The 25,202-nt window shown below is 38.8% G+C and overlaps 1 protein-coding gene across 4 annotated transcripts in view; it reads right to left on the minus strand.

Annotated features, from left to right (window-relative positions):
• The window catches only part of ASCC3 (activating signal cointegrator 1 complex subunit 3), a 524,193-nt gene that overhangs the window by 357,097 nt on the left and 141,894 nt on the right, over positions 1 to 25,202 (minus strand). For all 4 annotated transcript variants that reach the window (XM_077812867.1, XM_077812868.1, XM_077812866.1 and 1 more), the window contains exons 9-10: positions 24,815 to 25,015; positions 24,215 to 24,355 (exon numbers count right to left, since the gene is read on the minus strand). In XM_077812867.1, coding sequence (XP_077668993.1) covers positions 24,215 to 24,355; positions 24,815 to 25,015 — 342 coding nt within the window. The remainder of the gene's footprint in view (positions 1 to 24,214; positions 24,356 to 24,814; positions 25,016 to 25,202) is intronic.

Below are 25,202 nucleotides of genomic sequence, written 5' to 3' on the forward strand. Positions count from 1 at the left end.
AAACAGCTTTCTTTGGCATCAAACTATCTGTGTTATATTTGGTGCTTTAAATAAGTTGCTTGATCTCATTAACTATATGCCTATGAGCAACATCATTTCATAAGACTACTTATTCAAGCCTCGATCTATTACCATTTTATATAAGAATTCTAAATCTTTTTAGATCGTCTTCTTTTGAGAAACTCAGGAACTACTTATTCACTTCTCTTACTGTAGCTTTGTATTAACGTTTAAAAAAGCTTAACATTAGGATTTCCAGCCTTGATCTTAAATAAGAAAATATAAAATTACAGCTGTATTTTCCCCCACACCCTCTCCACTATCACTGGTTTTGGCTAGAATTTTTAATGTATTTCATAAAGTGTCTTCTGCAAACACAAAACAGACCCAAAATTAAGGAACTTCTCCACATGCAGGACAGTGTCTAAATTAATTTGTATTGTTCATCATTTATTGCTACACAGTAGTCAACACCATATGCAATTTAACTAGAGAAGGCAAAAATCTAAAACTGGAAAGACAGGTATAAATACCAATGTTGAACAACATGATTAACAATAATAGTTGACAGAATTGTTGAGTTTTCTTGAAACCCAAAAGCTTTGGTGTTTTCCATCTAGATTTAAAATAAATACAATATTGAAGTGACGTATTAAACTGTAATTGAATTGATTAGCATTACATCATCCTTCACTGATTTATGAAGCAATATGGACAGCACTAGAGTGAGGTGTAAAACTGTATTTTATTCTAGTTGCCCTAAGTAATGCATGCCTGAATCACAAATCTGACCATGCAGATTTTCACAAAATGCAGAAATGTAAAATACATCCTTCCATACGGATATATTTCTTGTGTCATTCTTTAGAATACAATTGGTTTAAAATAATGTGTAACTTGTTTAAATTTCCAATGACTCAGAACTACTGGCCACTAAATTGCAGATTATTTCACATGGAAGCTATAGACATACATTTATGCTTTATAAATGTCATTTCCTGAAGCAAAGCAAGCGGCAAGTAAGGCATTCCCAATGTCTGAACAAAGTAGTGTGGTATGGGCTATTCTTTTAACAACCACTCTATATACATAAAAGGAATATATTAAGGAAGCTACCAGCAGAAACTTTTAAATATACACTATAGTATTACAGGTGTAATATTGGGACGATGGTATTTATGTTTAGGTACATGGTTAAGGGGTAATTTTCTATTATTTTCTAGTAAACAAAGTAATGAAAGTCGCTGAGACAGGCCTAATGCTAAAAACTCAACAGCCATTTACTGAAAATACTACAAAGCAATAAGGTTATAAGAATTTTTAATATTATATTAGAAACCATACCATGATAAAGGTTTCTTTTTTAAATGTTCTTCCCTTGAGAAGGTTCAACCCATTTTTTTTGGTGTGGGTGTTTTTTTTATGTATGTATGTTTGGTTTTTTTGCATTTCCCAATTATATTCACCTTGGGCAACACAGCTAGGAAATACATGTAAACAAGTGTAAAGCCAAACAACAATAGATTGCCAAGGGCATGTTTCACATAGGAATACTTGATCAAGAAAGTAGCAAGAGCAGCAAAGCAGTGATGCGTTTATCATCAGTACAGCTTCAATATAAAGCAGAGGTGGCCAGCCTCCAGAAGGAACCAGAATTTACCAATGTACATTGCCAAAGAGCCACAGTAATAAGTCAGCAGCCCCTCATCAATCCCCCACCCCGCTCTTCCCACCCACTGGCAGTCGCACCGATCAGCGCCTCCCTCTCCCTCCCCCATCTCCCAGTCAGCTGTTTCGCAGCATGCAGGAGGCTCGGGGGGGGGGGGGGGGAGGAGGGGGAGGGGGAAGAGGAGAGCGAGGACACGGAAAACTCAGGGGAGGGGATGGAGTGGTGGAAAGCCTGTGGCAGAGCCAGGGTTGAGCAGTGAGCACCCCCCGGCACATTGGAAAGTTGGCGCCTGCAGCTCCAGCCCCAGAGTCGGTGCCTATACGAGGAGCCGCATATTAACTTCTGAAGAGCCACAGGTTGGCCACCCCTGACAAAGTTCAATTCTGGGGCGGGGGGGTTAATCATCTAAAATTCTTCTCTTCTTGAATAGCAGATATGCAGTAAACAGCAGCACTAAATAAGTCCAGGTCTCCCCTTAAGAAGTTATGTCAACCCCACTACTTCACTCAAGGGTGTGAAAAATCCACACCACCCGAATGATGTGGTTAAGCCAACCTAACCCCTGGTGTGGACAGCACTAGATTGATGGAACCTAACTACCACCTCTCGGGGAGGTGGATTAAATACATTGATGGGAGAATCTCTCCCTTTGCTGTAGTGAATGTATACACTGAAGTGCTGTCGCTGTACTGCTACAGTGTTTCTAATGAAGACGTCGCCTAAGTTAGCAGACTTTGGGAAGGTTCAAAGAATAGGCTGAATGGACGATTTAGCTTTGTACCCATTGGTAAGACGCTAAAGTACAATCCAGGTCAGTAATGATCTAAAGTGATTTAAAACTTATTCATTAGCTATATGAAATGAATTGATCGCCTCAGTCTGACTCACTATGGACAAATATTTTCCTCCTGAAAACCACCACCATGCTAGGAATCACTTTGTGTCCTGCAGTTTTAGATGAGAGGACAAAGATGATAATGTTGGTCATAGGCATTTAACTATCCCTCTTTCTACCTCAGCTTAATGATCCCTCTAGATAAATGTGGGGACATACTGGGAGGGCAATGTGAGGAAGCTGGTTAGTCTGTCACTATTTTGTGGGGGCTATTCAGTCTTCAAGTCCTCTCAATAAAGCATTAAACTTTTTAAAGAACATATAATCTCCTTTTAGAAACACTATATAAAACATAGACCAGACCAGTATTCAGTATAATGGATCGCTGCTCATTAGGCAGGTGAGGTGTTATGAATGTTATTTATCTCACTGGTCACCTTTGTGCTATTCGCTGTTTGTTGTGTCCACCTGTTATCTCATCTTACAGTTAGATTGTAAGCTCTTCAGGGCAGGGACAGTCTCTGCATTATATGTCTGCACAGTGCAGTTGCAGTCTCTAGTTTCTACCACAATGCGAATAAAAAACAATAAATGGATGTAAATTTTGAGTTCAGGATTGAACCATGTGTGGCCACACTTGGTCAAATAGACAGTCATGAAACACCCCGAGCGACGTAGCTGAGTCGAACTAACTTCTTAAGTGCTGCCTTTTACTACATACCTGCTATTCAAGAAAAGAATTTTAGATGATTACACCCCCCAAAAAAATTAAACTTTATTTCTTTATACTGAAGCCATATTGATGATAAATGCATCACTGCTTTGCTGCTCTTGCTACTTCCTTGATCAAGTATTCCTGTCTTAAACATGCCTTTGAATAGTCTATTGTTGTTTAGCTTTACGCTTGCCTACATATATTTCCTAGCTACACTACCCATGCTGAGTACCTTTGGAAAGAAAAAATAAAAATAAAAAAAAAAAAAAAATCCCACAACACATTTAAACAAGTGTTTTTGTGACATAGGTAAAATCTGAAAATAGGGAAGGGAAGTCCTTTCAGGATTGAGAGAATCTCCAAAGATAACCAAAAACATAATTCTAACCCTAGCATTAAGGATTTAAAGTATAAGCCATTATGCAATCATGGTACACCATGTCATATTCAAACTGCAGATTTACTAAGCTAATACCAATATATTTTTACATTCTTAGAATGAAAAAGGGCCTTCATTACGTACTATAACTTCTCAAACGAAATACACCCCATTGTAGTTTGGTCAAACTAGGTTTCTTCCTAAAATCTTACAATGAATATTAGTTTTCATTCAAATGCAAGCTGTCCCAGTTCTTATTGAAAGAAATCTGTTCTACGTATTTTTTTTTTCCTTAAGTAAAGTTGATTCTCCAAGATATTTCTACAGTTGGGAGAATATTAAAAAAAAAGTTGTGTGAATATTAATTTGAATTTCAACACAAATTCAACACACTTTCGTGGTGTGCATTCCATTTTTATTTCCTTTCTGCAAATATCCTAGCATGAATTTATTAACAGGAGTGTTCACTAAAAATGAATTTTAAAGAAATATTGCAGAATATGAATAGAAAAATGCCTATATTCTCATCAGACCTTGGACTCTAACAGTTAAGCTCGTTGAATATTCAAAATGAACTCTTTGCAAGCCAGTTAAATATAACAAATTGTTTCAAGAAATTATTTTGCAGTTTTTTATAGCAAATTAATTTGAGAAAATTACCATCTGTTCACAGTTGACACTAAGAATAAAAGGCAAGAATCATTAAAATATGCATTATAAAATTATTCACTGATTTTCAATAAATACCTTATCTTGTATATCTTAGATTTCCCATTTGAAGGATTAAGAAAGCTCTTTGTTTCACCTGCAGGTGACACTGTTGGGCTTATCCACACAACCAAAAAGCCACAAGCAGTAAATATTTCCTCTCAATATATTCAACTGCAGTCTGGATCGATCATGTATCCCAAACACAATTATTTTCTTTATATTTGTACATTAGTTCTTTAAAGTTCCACGGTAATATCCAGCCTCTGCAGAGACAGTGACTAATATAAAGGCTTCAAGTTTAGATATATTAAAAACTGAATTTATTCAGATAAAGTTTAAAATAAATGAAAAAAGGTGCACACTGTCGAAAAATACACACACACACACATATATATATATTCAGAAAATATATATATATAATTCAGAGCAATGGTTATTCACCCAAACTGAACTTATGCATAGTTTGATTTTAGTGTTGAAATAAAATACATGACAGAGATTATAGACATTTATTAATAAAAATTAGATTGAGACTTCATTTTCAGACAGGTTTAGAAAAAGTTTCAGGAAACAAGAATAGTCAGGTGTGAACAAATTTACTTCCAATAAACAAGAATGCACAACAAAGTATGCAATTAAAGATAATCCTATACAATTTAACTATAGAAATTGAGTGGAAGAAGTTTGTTGCTGTACAAAATTACTATAATTTTACTTGGCATCATTTCAACTGAATTTTTCTTCAGAAACGAAGCAATAAATTAACTCTGTCCTCCCCTTCCTGAGCAAAATTGAGAAAATCCAGATAGAAAGATCTGAGTAGCTCAAACACAGAATGTTAAATACCAATTTTAATAGTGTATTTTCTCAGACTATGGATATCTATTATTAAAGGCAAAGTAGATAACTTGTGTACTCTATATGAATGTTCCATGAAGTCTTAGGCAAAACAGCACACACTGTAATATTAATAAACCATGACCTCACTGTTTGAAAGAGAAATCAATTCACATATAAAATTCAAACGTATGTTTAGTAGCAGTTAGCAAACAAGGGAGCTACTTGTACTGGATTTGATTCATGCTTTTATAAAGTTAGAGATTAATACAGGCCACAGAAAGTATCCCCAATTCCTAATGTGGAGACTAATGCTTCTGATTCAAATTATTGCCTTTTGATCTTGCATCGGTACAGTAAAAGCTGCTTTATCCAGCACTTCACCAACCGGAAAGCTCTATAAACTGGCATTTCTGATCTTCATTGAAATTCTGGTTTATAGTCCGGTGGGCGCAGAGCCAGCAGGGGGTTGGGGCGTGGAAGGGGATGCGGGGCTAGGGCTCAAGCTCACGGAGGGAGTTTGGGTGCGGGAGGAGACTCAGGGCAGCAGGCTGGGGCATGGGAGGGGGTGTGGGGTGCCAGATCCGGGGGGTGCTCACCTCGCGTGGCTCCCTGCAAGCGGCTACCTGTCCCAGCTGCTCCTAGGTGGAGGCGCAGCAGGCTCCTAATATCTGATCTCAAGAGTGACCAAGCAGTCGCCTTATCTTTTTATAGAAAAGATGCTTTAATAAGTAAGGAGGCAAAGGAATTTGATACAGAATCTGTAGATTTTTAAGTCTTACCTGTCTCAAAAGATATTCTAGATGGGGTGCTTTTCTCATGCATAGTTCTGCCCTAAAGGCAGAATGAAGAAATAACAGGGAAGTAAGTTTTTGTTCTGTGGAGTGTAAATCCACCTGATACAAAGCAAAATCCATAAGAAAATGACACAGCATGAGATGGGGAAGACTTTGGATAACAGAAACGATATGGTATAAAGAGATTTTGATCTTCTTAAGGACAGCTATACATTTTAAAAAGTATCTCACAGCTCTGACCACCACATCAATCTTTTGGAACACTGTGTCTCATATGAAAGATAAAAGTTTTTAGTACTTCATTTAAAGGGAGGAAAAAAATCTGGTTTTAAAAAGATCTTTTAACATTCAGAATAAAGGAAGTTTTCTTTCAGCAGGATTATGCCACAGAGAAATGTTGTGGGAGAAGAAAAAATTCTTACTACTTTTATTAGCATTAGACTGTGATGCCCTTTGGTAAAGTTACATCTCCCAGTCCAAATGTTGATCAAAAGAGGAGATTCTACTTCTGGAGCTCTGTGGCTGTGCAGTTGCATTCATGTTAGACACGATGGAAGAAATATTAGAAGTGTTACCTGGCTTTAACTCTTCTTTTCAAATGCAAAGCTGTGGAAGGGTAGCCACTGTGTGGTTCTGGAACCATTTCTGGTAGTCTGTAGAGAGCTGGTGGATCAGCTCATGGATTGTCTTCCTAGCTTCAGCTACTTCTACAGATGTCTAAAGTTTTCACTGTAGAGAGCCCAGTAAATGTAAAGCATGGGAAATAAGGAAGAGGAGCCTATCTAAATGTCTCCTTTAGGGGATGCTGTAACATAAGGAGGAAACAAGGGGAAAAGGGAGTCATTCTGAGGGTATGTCTACACTGTAATTAAATGCCCATGGCTGACCCGTGTCAACTGACTCAAGCTCATGGGGTTTGGGCTGTGGCACTGTAAAAATGTGTCAGACGCTTGGGCTGAAGCCCAGGGTCTGGGACCTTGTAAGGGAGTGGAGATGGGACTTCTACACTGGAATTTTACAGCCCCGCTGCCCAAGCTTGAGTCAATTCACACAGGGCAGAAGCAGCTGTTGAATTGAAGGGTAGACATACCCGTAGAGTCTGGTGTCAGCAGCAAGACTAGTGCTTTCAACAAACCCTGAGACTTACCAGCTGGAAGATAAAGGAGTCACCATCAGGAAATGAATGTCCATTGGAGAAGGGGAACAGCAAACTCCGACACCACAGAGATGAGGGCTAAATAAATACCTAACAATTAGGCAGCAAAAGTAGGGAAGAAATGGACTAGTCACAACGGAGCATACAGAGAACGGAAGTGTACAACCCAATGTATTAAAGAGCCAACAGAACAACAAATGACATCTTACCTAATATATTTTCAATGTATACAATTGCTGTAGTTGCCAAAAGGATATAGGGTACAAAGCTTCCACCAACCATGATAGTCAGTGAGGGAACCTGGACAAGACAGATCCTGAATACAATTTGATAAATACATGATTTTGATTCTCCCCTTTTTATTCCTAACAAAGAAACCCTGAGAAAAGAATTGTGTATCAAGTATTCTCAAACATAGAATCATATCAGAGATGGAAATTCATTAGCAAGGAAATGACTGATCTAATGTCTTTTTAAAAATCTGAGTTCTATAATATGGATGTTTCCCTACTGGCCAACAGGAAGTGGAATTTCACACTCACTGACCTCACCTAGGACACCAACTATATGGGGCTACTTAATACTGTGGTAATACAGCAACTCTGAAAACCTGTGCACTCCTCCTCATTATTGCTACTTGATTCCTGCAAAGGAAACCTCTGCATGCTTCATGATATGACCAAAGCTCTGAGATGATCTACAAAAGGATGGAGCTGATCTACAAAAGGCAAGCAAACCTTCTCAGAATAAAAGTATCATTCTCCAAACTATTATTTTTGTACTGTATCTAAATTAGTATATATTGGAAGCACTGCACTATATAAACCCTCCACCCTACCCCCAAATAATCCACATCACTTGCATAATTTTTCTAGAATAATCATACATTTTGAGTACCGTAGTTTAGCACATCTTTCTGACGTTAAGGAAAATAATGTATTACTAATGCACACTATTGTTTTCAAACCTCTAGAAGTTACTTAAAAACAAATTAGTCAATCAAGCAGAGACACTAGTCCTCAATCGAGACTGCTTGAGTAGTTACACAGTTGAGTAGGTCCAGAAGTAGATCAATAATGGGTATCCTTCTGTTGAATGGCTTAGTAACAATTCTGTCATTAATTTTTGCCACCTCTGAAGTTTAATAAAATATTTTTTTAAAAGCTATACTTCAAATTCAAATAATTCCTGAAGTCTGGATTTTTTTTTAATTGTTTTTTATTTTTATTTTTTTTTTTAAAGAAACCCATTATTTGTGGGTTGAAACGAAGCATGAAGAATCTGAATGCAATGGTTAATGTTTTGAGAAATTTATATGACAAAAAATAATCAGAAAGTGCAATTTCCATTTCAACGACTAGAGTGTCACTACCTCATCAATATACCACACACACACACACACACACACACACACACACACACACAGCTTTTAATAGTAAGTCCATTCATGTAGTTAGTAGCATGGGTGTTCAACACAGTACACTGCCATCATAACTCATTGCAGAAACAAATGTACTGTCTCCATTTTCCATCTCCTACACAAAGAAAAATACAATAGGTTTCAAATTCTTACTAAATCTGTTTTATTAAGATCATGAGAATTGTACGTAATATGTAAAACACTGCAGATCTCAGACAAAAGAGACTGACACTGCAGACTTATAGCTCTCTCTGTTACTTCAAGTAGTTTTGGAGCTGATTAGTTTTATTTAGCAGGTGAGAATTTAAAAAGAAAAAGGCATTATTCCATTGTATTAGAATCAGATTTCAAAGGGGAATAAAGCCTTCATGACTCAATATTAGAGTCCATCAGCTGACAAAACCCATCAGGGTAATCATCCATATTTCTCAAAGATCCTGATGCCATTTGCCATCCTCAGTACCACTCACCCTATCAGCTCTGACAGTCATAGTCTCTGCTTCACTTCTCACTTCTGCTTTGTCATCACAAGTACAATTAATCAACTAATCCTTTAAGATGTCACTCTATTCAGTCCTCTAAGCTATTTTCTCTGCTCAAGAAAAATCATCTCTGCACCAATAACCAGACAATTACCTTTGCCCCTAAAAACCACACTTGCATAAATTCTGTTTTTATTTTTCCAAAGTGGCTTTTTGAAAAACAAATTGTTTATATCAGTATCGTATTACCTATGATCTTCCGAGGAGGCGATTAATGTTCTTCTCTTTTCTAATTTTCAGGAAGAATCTCCCTTCTATTTCAAACTACACAATACTGACCTTTGTGGCATACATTGACAGTCATAATTGTTTTCATATATAGTTTTAATATGGCAATTATCCAAGTCATTTGTGTGTGTTTTGGCTATTTTACAGTTGCACAACAAAAATATTTCTCTTTCCATAAAACTTTAAAAGCAAAGTGCTAGACCAAAAACGTCTTAATCCTTTTAAAACTAACTTCGACATAAACCTAATATTTACCTTCTCATCTTTTCTACTATTTTGAGAAAAATAAAGAAGCGGTATACACTGTATGTAAGCATTGCAATGACACAGCTGCATCTGTTCTGAGGATAGATTTCAGTTTATCCCAGTCAAAAAAAAAAATTAAAGAAAATGCTTTTCTTTAAAATGATATGTACTGAGATTTTCAAGCTCCACACTGCTCAAAGTTAAACACATTTTGTTTAACTTTGAGCAGTTTAAATTCATATAGACAAGATTGCAAACTGTATGCTGCAGTTTCAAACTACCAAAGTCAAAGTTTCAGTGAAAATGATAACTTTAACTAACCAGTGCTGTTACAGCATCCATATTATAATTCCTCTGGAGAACAGCACATAAAAAAGATTCTTGAATGATGTAATGTAAGTCCTTGACACTTTACCTTAAGGTGTTAGTCACAAGGAAAGCTTCTTAAACACAGGGTTACAAAAAATGCTTTGGCAGAGTATGCTCAGAAACTACATGATTTTTATATTGTAGAATGCTTGGGGAGTTGGTTTGTTTGTTTTATTTTATAACAGATAGCTGCAAAGCACAAGAAGTTTTAAAATCCTTTAATGTGTCCTATCCTTGCATTTCCTGATGATCAGCTCTGTTCCAGCAATAAAACCACTGAGGATAATATCTTCACAAAGGAAAATTTACAATATACCTCTAGGAAATTTAAGAAATCAGCTCGAAGTATCATCATCATTTAGTTTTGGCAAGCTAGCAGAGAACAAACATGATAGTCAGTTGTCTATGTGTGCTAGTCAACAATGAAAGTGATTAAAATGACATTTTTTTTTTTTTCAGCACTGAAACAAAATATGCAGGAGCATAAAACCAAAGAATTTCCCTATAACACAGACTGCTGCAAAACAAAAAAACATTTAAGTTGATTGTATTGAAATTTCTTGGAATTTTTCAGAGTAAGGGATCCTTAAAATTATTTGTATATCAAGCATGAAAGTATTAATGACATTCAATGTTGCCCTGTTAAATTTGCCAATACACTCCATAAAAATGGCATTTTTATATTGGGGGGGAAGGAAGAGAGGGAATTATGTCAGTCCTGTTCTACTCCTGGGATGGGACAGCACAAGGAAAGAACTGACTCCCAGGAAAGAATTAATCTGTTACTGGATCCATGCCAATAGTGAATTATTGCCACCTCTATGCCAGCAAGGCTCTGCTGGTAGGCACATTGGGAGGTTTACCCACTCACCACTCTGTCCCTTCCCTGTCTACCCATGAAAGAAGAGCCTATCAGTCAATATGGAGGCTGTGATCTGCAGTTTTTTTCCCCCATCAGGTATGTGACAATACTCTCCTTAAGCAATTAGTCCTACAATGAAACACATAAAGCTGTTAGTTTTTAAGTACTGAGAAGTTAAAGTGTTGGACACTGAAGAGAACTGTAAAACAGATCATTTTAAATAAAAAAACTTGCATCTTATAAGCTTTGTTTGTTGATCAAAAGACAATGAAAACACCATACATTAAAAAACTACATTAAAAAAAATTAAGGTTGCGAAGTCAAGCACTCAAAGTTAGAAAATGGAAGAATTACGCAACATAAATTTGTCCCCCTTGTGTATATGCATTATGATAGATTCATAAATTCCAAGGCCAGAAGTGACCCTTGTGATCATTTAGTCAGATCTCCTATATATAATACAGGCCACCAACTCGTACCCCACATTGTGCTTTATCTGCTAGGATGCTGATCCATAAATATTTAAAATCATTTTCTCCTGAATTATAATTGACTTGGAAATAGGTAATACCTTTTTCTTTTGACAGAGTGCCACTTCCCCTTCCTAAAGAGGTTATAACCATTGATTTTAATATTCCAAATATGATAATCAACCCACCAGGTTTCAATAATACCAACTAAATTGAATCTATGTTCATAAGTGAGCAATTCCAATTCCTCTTATTTGTTACCCACGCTCCTAGCATTGGTGTACAGGCAATTAAAGAATTTCTTGTGCTCATGTCCTTTGGTTCCTTGATTAATTTTGTCTCAGTATCTTGATTTTGTGCTGAGTGCTCATATCTTCCCTCTTTTTACCCTCCCTTTCTGTTATTAGTTTAACACCTTCCTAATAATACGTGATCATGGAATTAAAGACTCCCTCCCCCCCGCCACAGGAACGCAGCATGTGCAAACTGATATTTTACAAAGTACAGCAAAAGGCTCATTCCTGACAAAAGGGCAACCCACTCTGACAAACTTTGAGTCCCTGCTTCAAAGCATGCTGAATGAAACAGAGGTAAGTTTTTTTTTTTTTTAAAACAGGAACAAAAATGTATTTTTTCCATAATTAGTCCTAGAAAATGGCTGAACTACTTTTGCTGAAACTAAACTAAAACTAAACTAAATTAAGCCAAGCCTAATGTATTGCATAGAAAATTGTATTAAAACTGTTAATGTTTGCAAAAAGAAAAGGAGTACTTGTGGCACCTTCGAGACTAACCAATTTATTTGAGCATAAGCTTTCGTGAGCTACAGCTCACTTCATCAGATGCATTCAGTGAAAAATACAGTGGGGAGATTTATATACACAGAGAACATGAAACAATGGGTGTTACCATACATACTGTAAGGAGAGTGATCAGGTAAGGTGACATTCTTGTTAACTGCTGGAAATAGCCCACCTTGATTATCATTACAAAAGGTTCCCCCCTCCCACCCCAACCCCCTGCTGGTAATAGCTCACCTTACCTGATCACTCTCCTTACAGTGTGTATGGTAACACCCACTGTTTCATGTTCTCTGTGTATATAAATGTCTCCACTGTATTTTCCACTGAATGCATCCAATGAAGTGAGCTGTAGCTCACGAAAGCTTATGCTCAAATAAATTGGTTAGTCTCTAAGGTGGCACAAGTACTCCTTTTCTTTTTGCGGATACAGACTAACACGGCTGCTACTCTGAAACCTGTTAACGTCTGGTAAACTTATAAGCAACTGAAATACTGCTTGCTCAGTGACATCAAGGTATTTAAATTCCCTCTTTTCTGACCATTTTCACATCACTTGCACACTTTTAAGGAAAGATTACTGACATTTATAGATGTGGAAGGATGAAGTGGAAGTTCAAGGCAAATATCACGGCAAATTCCCACACCACAGAACAGGGGATCAGCAAGCTTTGGCACACGGCCTGTCAGGGAAAGCAGCTGGCAGACCAGGACGGTTTGTTTACCTGCAGCGTCTGCAGGTTCAGCTGATCGCAGCTCCCACTGGCCGTGGTTCGCCGCTCCAGGCCAATGGGGGCTGTGGGAAGCGGTGGCCAGCACATTCCTCAGCCCGCGCCGCTTCCTGCATCCCTCATTGGCCAGGGACAGCGAACCACAGCCAGTGGGAGCTGCGATCAGCCCAACCTGTGGACACTGCAGGTAAACAAACCGTCTCGGCCCACCAGCAGCTTTCCCTGACAGGCTACGTGCCAGAGGTTGATGATCCCCGCCATAAAATTTAAAAAAAAAAAAAAAAAAACAATACATAGAGAAACATTGGTGATTTAGGTCCTTGGAAAATATGAAGTCTCATTCTAAGAGCCATGATTTCCCACCAGTAGCAACAGCACAAATCCAACTGCACCAGTGTCTTATCCTTTTGAAGAGGTGAAACCCCATTTCTTGGGATTAAAATGAAATTGGGAAACATATGGGTCTGAGAACTCTACGATTTAAAGCACAGAAGTCCATATGCGGAGCTAACAAACACTTTTTACAGGTCCTTAATGAAATTTAAGAGTGTTCTAATTTCTCAGATTAAATGTGACTGAAAAGTAATGGCATACAAGAGGCTAAGTAGCCAAACAGTTTTGAGGAACCTTGCTATCTTATCTCATCTAAGACAATATTTTGGGGAAATTCTCCTATATATCCAGGCCACAGATGGACACTGGTCAATCACCATCAAATTGGTTAAATCCTAAACTAGGATGCAAGGTTTAAGCTTTCTGCTGTCACTTTGTCCCCGCTTTCTCTCCTTCCTATCCTTATTGTCTTCTGTCTAAACGATTTCAAGCTTGGCCAGATTCTGTATTAGTTGAACTGCATGATCTTACCAACATAACAAGCACAGGCAGCCTTCTCCCAGCATGAAGCAGTCCCTGTGCTGGAAGGACACTAGACATTGCCCACCAGAGTTCAACCCAGAAAGTGCAAGCACCATGGGATCAAGCAGCTGAACTGAATCTGTGCTAGTCTGAACTGTGTGTCTCATTCAAGTGCTGTAGGCACGATATGGAACAAGAATGAGCCAGGCAGAAGTTTTCCTTTCCTTTTATTATTTCATTCTCCCTCTTGAATACATTTGTCATGTGTGTCTAAGGGGCAAGAAATGTCTTAACAAGAACTGAAGTTGAAATCCAACAGCAAAATGACTTCTTCCAAGGGAAACTTTTGCTACTAGTAAAAGACATTCTAAACAAAAAGGGGAAATTTCTCAAAATTAATTATTGCATTCCACTTTTGAGCCCCAAATGTTTTACTTTTCTGTTTTTTGTTGTGTTTAAAATAAATTCTATAAGTATGGCTGTGATAACCAAGCAAAAGTTCCTTTCCTCACAACTCTCAAACTACAATTAACACTTTAATTCAGCAGCCATAAAAAGATGACACCAACAACTCAGAGACTGATATACCATTCTCTAACAAGCCTTTTTCTGCAACAACCACCACCACCACTGATATGCATCACCAAATCTGTCAGCATACATAAATACAAGGGAAAGCCAGCAGAGGCATGTGTATTTTTGTGAATACACTAGTTGCACCTCCCTTGGCAAATGTGGCCTTCACACTCAAAATAGCAAAATGACTTGATGGTTCTTGAAAAGTAAAGAAATTCCATGTTTCTACTGTGTGAACATGAAGCCATCTTAAATGTGTTTTCCTGTTATTACCATGTCATAGATCTCCCTACTTATCTTTAAACAGCCAGCTCCTTTGCATATACAGCAATAAAACATCCTTAATAAAAGCACAATTCAGCATAAATGCAATTAAAGTGGAACCCACACATGTATCAAATCATATTATTTAATACTATCTCCCTCTAGGCATTAATATGCTTGGGGGCCAGGAAGCTATTTCTGTGATTCTCTAAAGGTTACAGCTGTCTACCACAGGCTAAGACATCATGCTAACAGAGCCATCTGTTTATAATACAAAATGCCAGCATACGCCAGCGTCACAAAAACATGTTATATCTCCTAGCCTAGTGATTTACAAACAAATCTGCACTAGTTCAAACCCATTTGTGTTCTCCATGGTCCAGGGGGTTTCAAAGATATTTGTAATTGTTTACTGTAAGACACTGGGCAGAACTATAAAAGGATAGTTCTCTTCGGAGGGTTTTGATAAACCCTGTTCAAAGCTGTAGCATACATTCTTGTCAATTACATAAAATAAAAGCATTTTGAGGCTACTGTAAAGCCCAAACGAACAACACCCCATGATAGCTGATATCCCAAAACCATCATTACGTATATATTCTGTAATATAAACATTAAGCAGCATGTACACGTTAAAAAATCCTACTACACTGCCATTTCCCCTTGGAGAGAGGATGAGGAAATAACAAATCACATGTAGCAGATGTTAGTTATGTCACTTAATGCACTACTGGTAGGCACTCAGATACTATGGTGATAAAGGAACCTGTAAAGAATAGAATAGACTCAAAGCCACACTCAGTCAACTGTACACAAGAAAGGAACTTGTACTCCATAGCAATCTGGACTTAAATTCTGCAGCAAGGTCCCTAAATTCTGTACTCTGGAGAAGCAAAATGGAAAAACTGCAAAGCTCTATTTCAACTAAAACCCCTGATTTTTAAAATTGAAATAATTACAAAAACGAGGAATAGAAACAGCACAGTAGTTTGTTATTTATTTTTCACAGTCATCACAGTCAGTTTCCAATGTGGCAAAGATTTCTGCATTGACAGCATACAACTGCATTGCAGAAGTTATACTGGGGAGAAGGGAGACCAGAAGTTTTCCAGGTGGATGGGAGCCAGGTGAAGTTTTGGGGGAATAAGGATAAAGTCCCTGAATGCAAAGACTTTGTACCAAGTTCCTTTAGGAATCTTTACATTAAATGTAAGGAAAGGGCATCTGTAGAAACTTTAGGATGTTCAGACTCCCAGAGTTCTTGAACTTGATACTTTCTTTGTAACGTTTTCCATTGTTTGGAGGACACTAGTGAGGTGGATCTTTTGCTAGAAGCAAACAGAATTTGGAACATCTCCTGAAAATAGACTGCTTCAATTATTATTAACTCTCTTACAAGATCCAAGCAGCAAAGTTGTAGCCGTGTTAGTCCCAAGATCTGAGAGAGAGAAGGTGGGGGAGGTAATATCCTTTATTGAACCAACTTCTGTTCCTGAGAGAGACAAGCTTTCAAGCCACACAGAGCTCTTCTTCAGGTCAGGAAAGAAACTCCCAGTGTCACAGCAAAATGCAAGGTGGAACAGATGGTTTAGCAGAAGTACTTAGCACATATTATAAAGGACTATTCAAGGAAGAAGAAAAGGAGTACTTGTGGCACCTTAGAGACTAACCAATTTATTTGAGCATAAGCTTTTGTGAGCTACAGCTCACTTCATCGGATGCATCCCCACTCTGAACTCTAGGGTACAGATGTGGGGACCTGCATGAAAACCTCCTAAGCTTACTTTTACCAGCTTAGGTTAAAACTTCGCCAAGGTACAAACTATTTTACCCTTTGCCCTTGGACTTCCACTGCCACCACCAAACTTTATCCGGGTTCCTGAGAAAACGTTGTTTGGAAACGTCTTTCCCCCCAAAATCCTCCCAACCCTTGCACCCCACTTCCTGGGGAAGGTTTGGTAAAAATCCTCACCAATTTGCATAGGTGACCACAGACCCAAACCCTTGGATCTTAGAACAATGAAAAAGCATTCAGTTTCCTTACAAGAAGACTTTTAATAGAAGTAAAAAAGAATCACCTCTGTAAATAAATAAGGTAAATACCTTACAGGGTAATTATATTCAAAACATAGAGAATCCCTCTAGGCAAAACCTTAAGTTACAAAAAAGACACACAGACAGGAATATTCATTCTATTCAAGGAAGAGTGGCCTGTTAACATCTCTTCAGTCATAGGACAAAAAAGAAGAATTAGTGGGTCATAGTTTGTAGTAAAACTATAAATCCTGGTTTCACCCACATATTTATTGGGTCAGACAATCACTCTGTTCTCAAATGAGTTCACACAGGGAAATGATAAAAGACAAAAACACCCTATCAGCTGTGTGTGAACTGCCCCAACAACTATGTGGGTAGTGAAACCAGGATTTATGGCTTATTACAACAGACTAACTCACTAACCCCCTCTTTTTGTCCTATGACTGCAAAGGTGTAAGCGAGCCATTCTACCTTGAATGGTCCCTTAGAATACATGCTAACTACTTAAGCTAAACAATCTGTTCCACTTTGCATTTTGCTGCGACACTGGCAGTTCCTTTCCCAGACCTGAAAAAGAGCTCTGTGTGGCTTGAAAGCTTCTCTCTTCCACCAACAGAAGTTCATCTAAAGAGATATTACCTCACCCACCTTGTCTGTCTAAGGGCATGTCTTCACTGGCAACGTTAAAGCGCTGCCACCTCAGCAGTTTAACATGGCTTGTGTAGCCACGGCACAGCACTGGGAGAGAGCTCTTCCAGAGCTCTAAAAAAAACACCTCCACAAGGGGTGCGGCTCCCAGCTCTGGTGCACTGTCTATACTGGCATGTTACAGCACTGAAACTTGCAGCACTCGGTTGAGGGGGGTGGGGGGGGGAGGGGGAGGGTTTCACACCACCAAGCAAGAAAGTTGCAGCACTGTAAAGTGCCAGTGTAGACAAGCCCTTAGATCCAAGCAGTCAGATTCAGATACCTGTTACTGGTTTGGTCACAGAGACCAGCTTGGGACTGTCACCTGATGTGCTTAAATTACCTCCGAGCCTGTTTTCGCTGCCAACTTGGGACTCCAGAACCCTGTCTTGTTGAGCCAGATATGCTAGCCTGCTGCAACACAGCCCCCAAAGCTGCAGACTTAACTGAAAACAGCTCAACAGGTTGCCTGGCTCCAGCACCCAGACACCCAATTCCCAATGAGATCCAAACCCCAAATAAATCTGTTTTACTCGGTATAAAGCTTATACAGGGTAAACTCAAATTGTCTACCCTCTATAACACTGACAGAGATATGCACAGCTGTTTGCTCCCTCACGTATTAATCACTTACTCTGGGTTCATTAATAAACAGAAGTGATTTTATTACGTATAAAAAGTAGGATTTAAGTGGTTTCAAGTAATAACAGACAGACCAAAGTAAGTCACAAGCAAAATAAGGAAAAACACGCAAGTCGAAACCTAATACATTAAGAAACTGATTTACAGGTAATCTCACCCTCAGAGATGTTCCAATAAGCTTCTTTCAAAGACTAGACTCCTTCCTAGTCTGGGTCCAATCCTTTCCCTGGTTCAGTCCTTGTTAGTTCCAGCAGACATCTTAGGTGATAAGCAGGGGTTTTCTTATGACTAGAACCCCTTTGTCCTACTCAAGTCCCTTTTATAGCTTTGGCACAAGGCTGGAATCTTTTGTCTCTCTGGGTCACCACCCCTCCTTCTGAATGGAAAAGTACCAGATTTAAGATGGATTTCATTATCAGGTGACATGGTTACATGTCCCTGTGACACCTCATTCTTCATTACCCATGGGCTGGCCCACACATACACAGGAAGGCTTGCAGGTAAACAAACCATTTACAACCAACTGTCCAAGTCAATGGGAGCTATCAAGATTCTAAACCACCATTAACGGCCCACACTTTGCATAGTTACAATAGGACCTCAGAGATATACCTCATATTTCTAGCTTCAGATACAAGGATGATACATGCATACAAATAGGATGAACACACTCAGTAGATTATAAGCTTTATAATGATACCTTACAAGAGACCTTTTGCATAAAGCATATTCCAGTTACATCATATTCACATTCATAAGCATACTTTCATAAAGCATATGGAGTGCAACGTCACAGTATGCTGATTTTGCATATAGAACTAGACCATGAAACAGAGCATCTAGCCTGTGAAGTAGAGGCAGGTTTGGACTACAGAATCTCTAATTGGTCTGAATAACATGGTTTTATTAGTAAATTTAGGATATTTAGGATTACTTTGTGCTTTCTGATTTCATCCTTCAGAGTACTTTGGAGACTGAGCATTCAGATGGAATGTATACAGGGAGGATTGTGGCTAGTGGTGAGAAAAGGCATCCTTTCTCACCACTTTCTCTCTTCAAAAAAATAGCTGAATGCTTTTGTATGGTGACGGTTGGGCAACCAAGCCTCGTGTTGAATTCTAAATGTTTATATTACTTGGAAATTGGATGCCTTAGACAATAGTTCGATTGGACCATTATCTGCCTGCCTATCTAACCAGTCTGCATTTTCATTGTTCTTTCAATGAAGAGATGAAATGGATCCTAATCCAATCTCTGCACAAAAAGAACAAGTATGTCTCAAATGAAGTTTGTTCCTCTTTGCCCATTTATATACATCATTAGCAGATTTTTGTTATCTCTTGATCTCTTCCACAGAAACTGGATAGCAAACTTTGTAGGAGAAAGAATGTTACTGGAGCAACAAGGGTACCAAGAAGAATCAAAGTCTTATTGCATATATTTTATGTTACTAAATTGTTCTAAATGAGCACTTTAAACATTACTTCTCAGTTGTTCACTACTATTAAAAAGACACTTGACTTTCAGTTCTGTAAACCCCTTAAAAGGAGCTGAATTAGATGTCTTTCACTGACCATTTTTTCCCTTTTCCATCTGGTAAGCATTGATTTCTCCCCTTCCCTCCATTTCTAATGAAGCTTAAAATTAATAAGACTTTTTGTTTACTTCCTTGCTTGATATTCACACTGCTCTAGAAATAAGATGAGTTTGTAAATTACTGCTGTACAGCCAACAGTGGCAGACCACCACTTTTTAAAATTCAAGTTCTTCAGAACTGTCCCTATACTTTGGGCATGCACGTGTTTTATTTTGCCACAGTGACTTTAGTTTTTCAGGTTTCAGAGTAGCAGCAGTGTTAGTCTGTAAACGCAAAAAGAAAAGGAGTACTTGTGGCACCTTAGAGACTAACGAATTTATTTGAGCATAAGCTTTCATGAGCTACAGCTCACTTCATCGGACGCATTCAGTGGAAAATACAGTGGGGAGATTTTATATACACAGAGAACATGAAACAATGCATGTTCCCATACACACTGTAAGGAGAGTGATCAGGTAAGGTGAGCTATTACCAGCAGGAGAGCGGGAGGAAAAAAACCTTTTTTTAGTGATAATCAAGGTGGGCCATTTCCAGCAGTTGACAACAATGTGTGTGGAATAGCGGCGGGGGGTGTTAAACATGGGGAAATAGTTTTACTTTGTGTAATGACACATCCACTACCAGTCTTTATTCAAACCTAATGTAATGGTGTCCAATTTGCAAATTAATTCCAATTCAGCAGTCTCTCGTTGGAGTCTGTTTTTGAAGTTTTTTTTGTTGAAGAATTGCAACTTTTAGGTCTGTAATCGAGCGACCAGAGAGATTGAAGTGTTCTCCAACTGGTTTTTGAATGTTATAATTCCTGACGTCTGATTTGTGTCCATTTATTCTTTTACGTAGAGACTGTCCGGTTTGGCCAATGTACACATCTGTATCATCCGAATCAGAGGAGTCAGAGACCTCCCCAAATGGTGGTGCTGCTGGAACCACCAGAATGGGAGGTGGTAGGAACATAGCAGGAGGAAGGATCCCTGTGAGCAGGTGACCAGGTCGGGGCTCATGATGACAGCAGCCCTTCAAATGCAAACAACTCATGGAGACCCAGAGCACTTCAGAGTCTCCTAGCGGTCAATGGTAGTCGTTCCACTGGAGGGACCAGTACTGGTAACTACATTTGTCTGGAGACCAATGGTTCCCAGGGGCTGGCGAAGTCACAGGATCCATGGTCGGTACCAATGGATCCAGTGATCGGTGCAGGCTTTCTTGCTCTTGTGAGTCTTGGAAAGCGTGGTTCCTCCATGGCCGGATCTTGTGGATGGTGCCAAATCCTTCTTAGGCGTGGAGGAAAATTTATTGCCATGCTTATGTGCATGCTCCCTTGCCTCATGGCTAGGCCCCGCAGCAGGGCCCTTAGTGCTGGTACCAGCAGAACCCAATGGAGGCTCTGCAGTAGGGGGAGCGCTCTTCGCCTACTCAGGCTGATATAAGGGGAGGTTCCCTGGCCAGGATCTGACACTGGTCCCATGGCAACCTCCATGAGGTGCTTCTTGAGGCAGAGAACCTGGTTTTCTAACGCATGGGCATGGAAGGAGAGGCAGATACTGCACCTTATCACAATATGGGATTCCCCCAAGGAGTTTAAACAGTGCTTGTGCTCGTCACTAATGGAAAACAAGCGGGGGGCAGGAAGCACAGATTTTCAACTTCAGCATAATCCAGTATCTAAATCTGGATACTGGGCGGGAATATGCAGCAGTGAAAAACAACTGGAGACACCAGAAGCCCGCTGCACTCTATCGCCTTGGGCAAAACCATGAGGTAATATAATTAATGCCATCCAACATCGGTTTATGAAAAACAGATCTTGTTGTACGAACTTGATTTTTTTTTAACAAGACAAGTTTGGTTGATATAGGTAATAGCGTTGATGTAATATACTTAGACGCTTCTATACAACACTTCATTTGGTACCACTAAATATTTTGATTAAGAAACTAGAATGATATAAAATCAACATGGTCCACATTAAATGGATTAAATGCTGGCTAACCGATAGCTCTCAAAATGTAATTGTAAATAAGGAATCATCATCAAGCTGGTGTGTTTGTAAAGGGATCTGGTGGGGATCGGCCTATGATATTTAACATTTTTGTCAATGACTTGGAAGAAAACAAAAATGACTTATCAAGCTTGCAGATGACAAAGATTGGGCTGTAGTAAATAATTAATAGGACAGTACATTGATATAGAGCTAGCTGGATCGCTTAGTAAGCTGGACGCAAGCAAACATATTTCAATATGGTCAATGTAAGGTCATATATCTAAGAATCACATATGTGGTCCATACGTACAGCATGGTGAGGCTCTAAGCTGAGAAGCAATGATTCTGAAAAGACTTTCTGACCATTGTTGATAACCAGCTGTACATGAGCTCCCAATGTGATGTTATGGCCAAAAGGGTTAATGCAATCTGTGGATGTATAAAGAGGGAATACCTAGGGGGACCAGATAAGTTGTATTACCTCTGTACCTGGCAATAGTGTGACTGCTACTGGAATATTGTGTCAAGTTCTGGTGTCCACAATTCAAGAAGGATGCTGAAAATTTGAAGAGGGTTCAAAAAAGAGCCACAAGAATAAACAAAGGATTGGAAAACATGCCATATAGTTAGGGCTACGATTTAGCCATGGGTATTTTTTTAGTAAAAGTCATGGACAGGTCATGGGCAATAAACAAAAATTCATGGCCCATGACCTGTCCATGTTTTATACTATAAATACCCCTGAATAAATCTTGCGGGGGGTAAGGAGGGTGCGCCACGAAGGGCCGCTGCTGGAGGAGAAAGCCCAGGGTCCACTGCAGGGGGGCGTGACGGGGCCAGCAGCTGCTCTTGCTACCCCAGGACCGCTGCCCGGGGCCGCCTGAGCAGCAGCTGGTGTAGCTGGTCCCAGGGTCGCTTCAGCAGTGGCCAGCGCAGCTGGCTATGGATCTGCCCAAGAAGCCAGATGCAGGGCCGCTCCAGCAGCAGCCGGTGTGGCTGTCCCCCGGGCCACCTGAGCAACTGGCCCTAGAGCCAGCTGCTTGGGCAGCCTGGATTCAGCCACACTGGCTGCTGCAGAAGTCACAGAGGTTGTGGAAAGTCATGGAATCCGTGACTTTCCGTGACCTACGTAACAGACACTGAGCCCTACATATAGTGAAAGACTCTAGGAGCTCGATCTGTTTAGTATAACAAAGAAAAGATTAACGGGTGACTTAATCACAGTCTGCACTGAAAATGGGGAATAAAAGTTTGATGAGAAGGCTCTTCAGTCCAGCAAAGGTATAACAAGAGCTTATTGCTGGAGCTTGAAGCAAACTAAAAGTAAGGTGTATATTTTTAATAGTGACAGTAATTAATCATTGAACAACATACCTGGGCTGTGGTGAAACCTCCATCATGAGGAATTTTCAAATCAAGACTGGATGTTTTTTAAAAAAATCTCGTTCAAACAGGAATTAATTCAGGGAAATCCCATGGTCTGTACTGTACAGGAGGTCAGGCTAGATTATCACAATCATCGCCTCTGGATTTACAATCCATACATCTATATTTTCTTTTTAACATAGGAAAAGAACTCTCCAGTCTAATAACGGAGATGTAAAGCATATCAAAACTAAAAAGAAAAAAGTATCTCTCAATTGAATCAATGTTAATTACTACAGGATTAATGACACAGAAGTGTTCATAATACATAATCAATACAGCCAAAGCTTATTCGGATTCATGAAATTAGGAGTCAAAAGGGTAACAACAAGGAGTTTAAGCATAAAAACACAAATGCTTGTTTGTATTGTGGAAAAAAGTATTACATCGCTGGCTGAAAGACGGCTTGCCCAAAATGTACACCTGATAAAAGCCTCTTTTCTAAACAAATAAGGCAATATGGAAATAGTCGTATCTGCTAACGAAAAATGTGTATGCTGCACAACCCTGCAGATGAAGTCATGTATGCAAATTCAGTTATTAAAATATCTAGAATTTCTCAAAAGGCAAAAAGAACTTCATTAATGATGCCTGATGTTTTTCATCACTTAAACGCTCTTTATCCAAGGAAATATACTGAGATTAGTCATCAGCAGAATCTTCAAGGTTATTAACCCTTTAAAAAGATGATTAACAAGGTGGGTGAGGTAATATCTTTTATTGAACCAACTTCAAATACGAGACATGACCTCCCCAACTTGTCTTTCTAATATCCTGGGGCCAACACAGCTACAACACCACTGTATACTTTAAAAAGACGTCTGACAAAATATTCATTTACACAACAATATTGTCGTAATATTTCAAACTTGTTTTGCATTTTCCATTTAAGGACCTGATGCTCCTTGACTTTTGGGTGTATGTGGGGTATGGGGTTGTTTTTTCTTGTTGTTTTTTTAAATGGAATACCTAGTACCACAATCCCTGACATAATCATTCAAAGGTAGGAATAATCCATTAAAAAGCTGGAATCCAGAAGTAAGGGACCTGGTTCTACTAATGGTTATAAGCAATGAAGAGACCATGGGTCTATCCAGGGACCTAATAAAACCGGGAAAGTTGTGGGTGTATTATAGGATTGTAGATTGAACCTCAAATTTCAGTGAAAAAATAGATCATTTTAGGTTTGTGTTTCAGATCTATCTGAAAGTTTTCTCCATTGTGAATGCGTTCCAAACTTTGGTCCCATTTTAAACATACGCAGTATAATTAATAGCATGTTACATCCCAACTACTACAACATTTGACAACGAAGTTTTTTAACAAATGAAAGTGTGCACACATGCGTGCACACAGGCACTCTTCATCTGAAACAAAACATACCTGTGTTCGCAGAATTTCACCTTTTGACAACTGCATATCACCCGTCAACTCTTTCACAGTAATGCCTAGTGGCTCCAGACGCTTGCTGAAGTAATTTGTCATTTCAGCTGCCAAAGCCTTCATAGGAGCAACATACACAATCTGCACCAAAAGGACACGAGCTTGATAAATGAGCAAACTGCACAATGTCATTTGTTTCATGGCAACCAACACAAATCACAATTTATTGTGAAATATGATTGTAGCTACTTACAGTGAAAAATCTTAATAGCGATATATGAAAAGTAGTTATCTTTGTTAGATAAGTGTGCCACTGTTTAGAGGACAATGGATTTTGTTTATTCAGCCTCATTACTTTGAGAATTGGATCTGCATCAAAGCTAAATGTATTTTCATAGCTTTTCACATGGGTAATAAGATTTTCAGAGCACAAATAGGAATTGGTTTAATAGTAATGAAGTAAATCACCAGCATTTTCTATGAGACTTGGAGATGTATAATACCCTTGAAAATTTCTTGATTTCATATAATGGGTAGAACTGTATAATGGGTTTTATCTTATGAGTTAAAAAAGTCGGTTTTGGTTCACTGAATTCCTACCTTAAACTCATCCTTTTTGATAACTCCTTGCTGAACATGCTGGCGAATTTCATGCAGGACAGTTAGCATGGCAATGTTAGTTTTCCCAGCTCCGGTGGGTGCACAGATCAGCATGTTCTCATTTGTACTATAGGCAGTCTCAAAAACTATTGATTGGATTCGGTTTAGTCTTTTCATGCCTTTAAAAACAAGTTGCCCAATCTGAAAGAAAACAAAGTATTGCAATGAAAATACAAGGACAGTAATAAAGGAGTAATTTTTGGATCCTCTTAGAAATTAGTCACAAGTCTTTAATCCCAAAGGCTAAATCTACTATGCTGGAAACTTCAAATTTCTTTTCTTATGTATTCCAAGTAGGATAACTTTTAAAACATTAACATAATCAGTT

Source organism: Eretmochelys imbricata, chromosome 3 (assembly GCF_965152235.1).
Source record: "Eretmochelys imbricata isolate rEreImb1 chromosome 3, rEreImb1.hap1, whole genome shotgun sequence".
NCBI classification, from domain to species: Eukaryota; Metazoa; Chordata; order Testudines; family Cheloniidae; genus Eretmochelys; species Eretmochelys imbricata.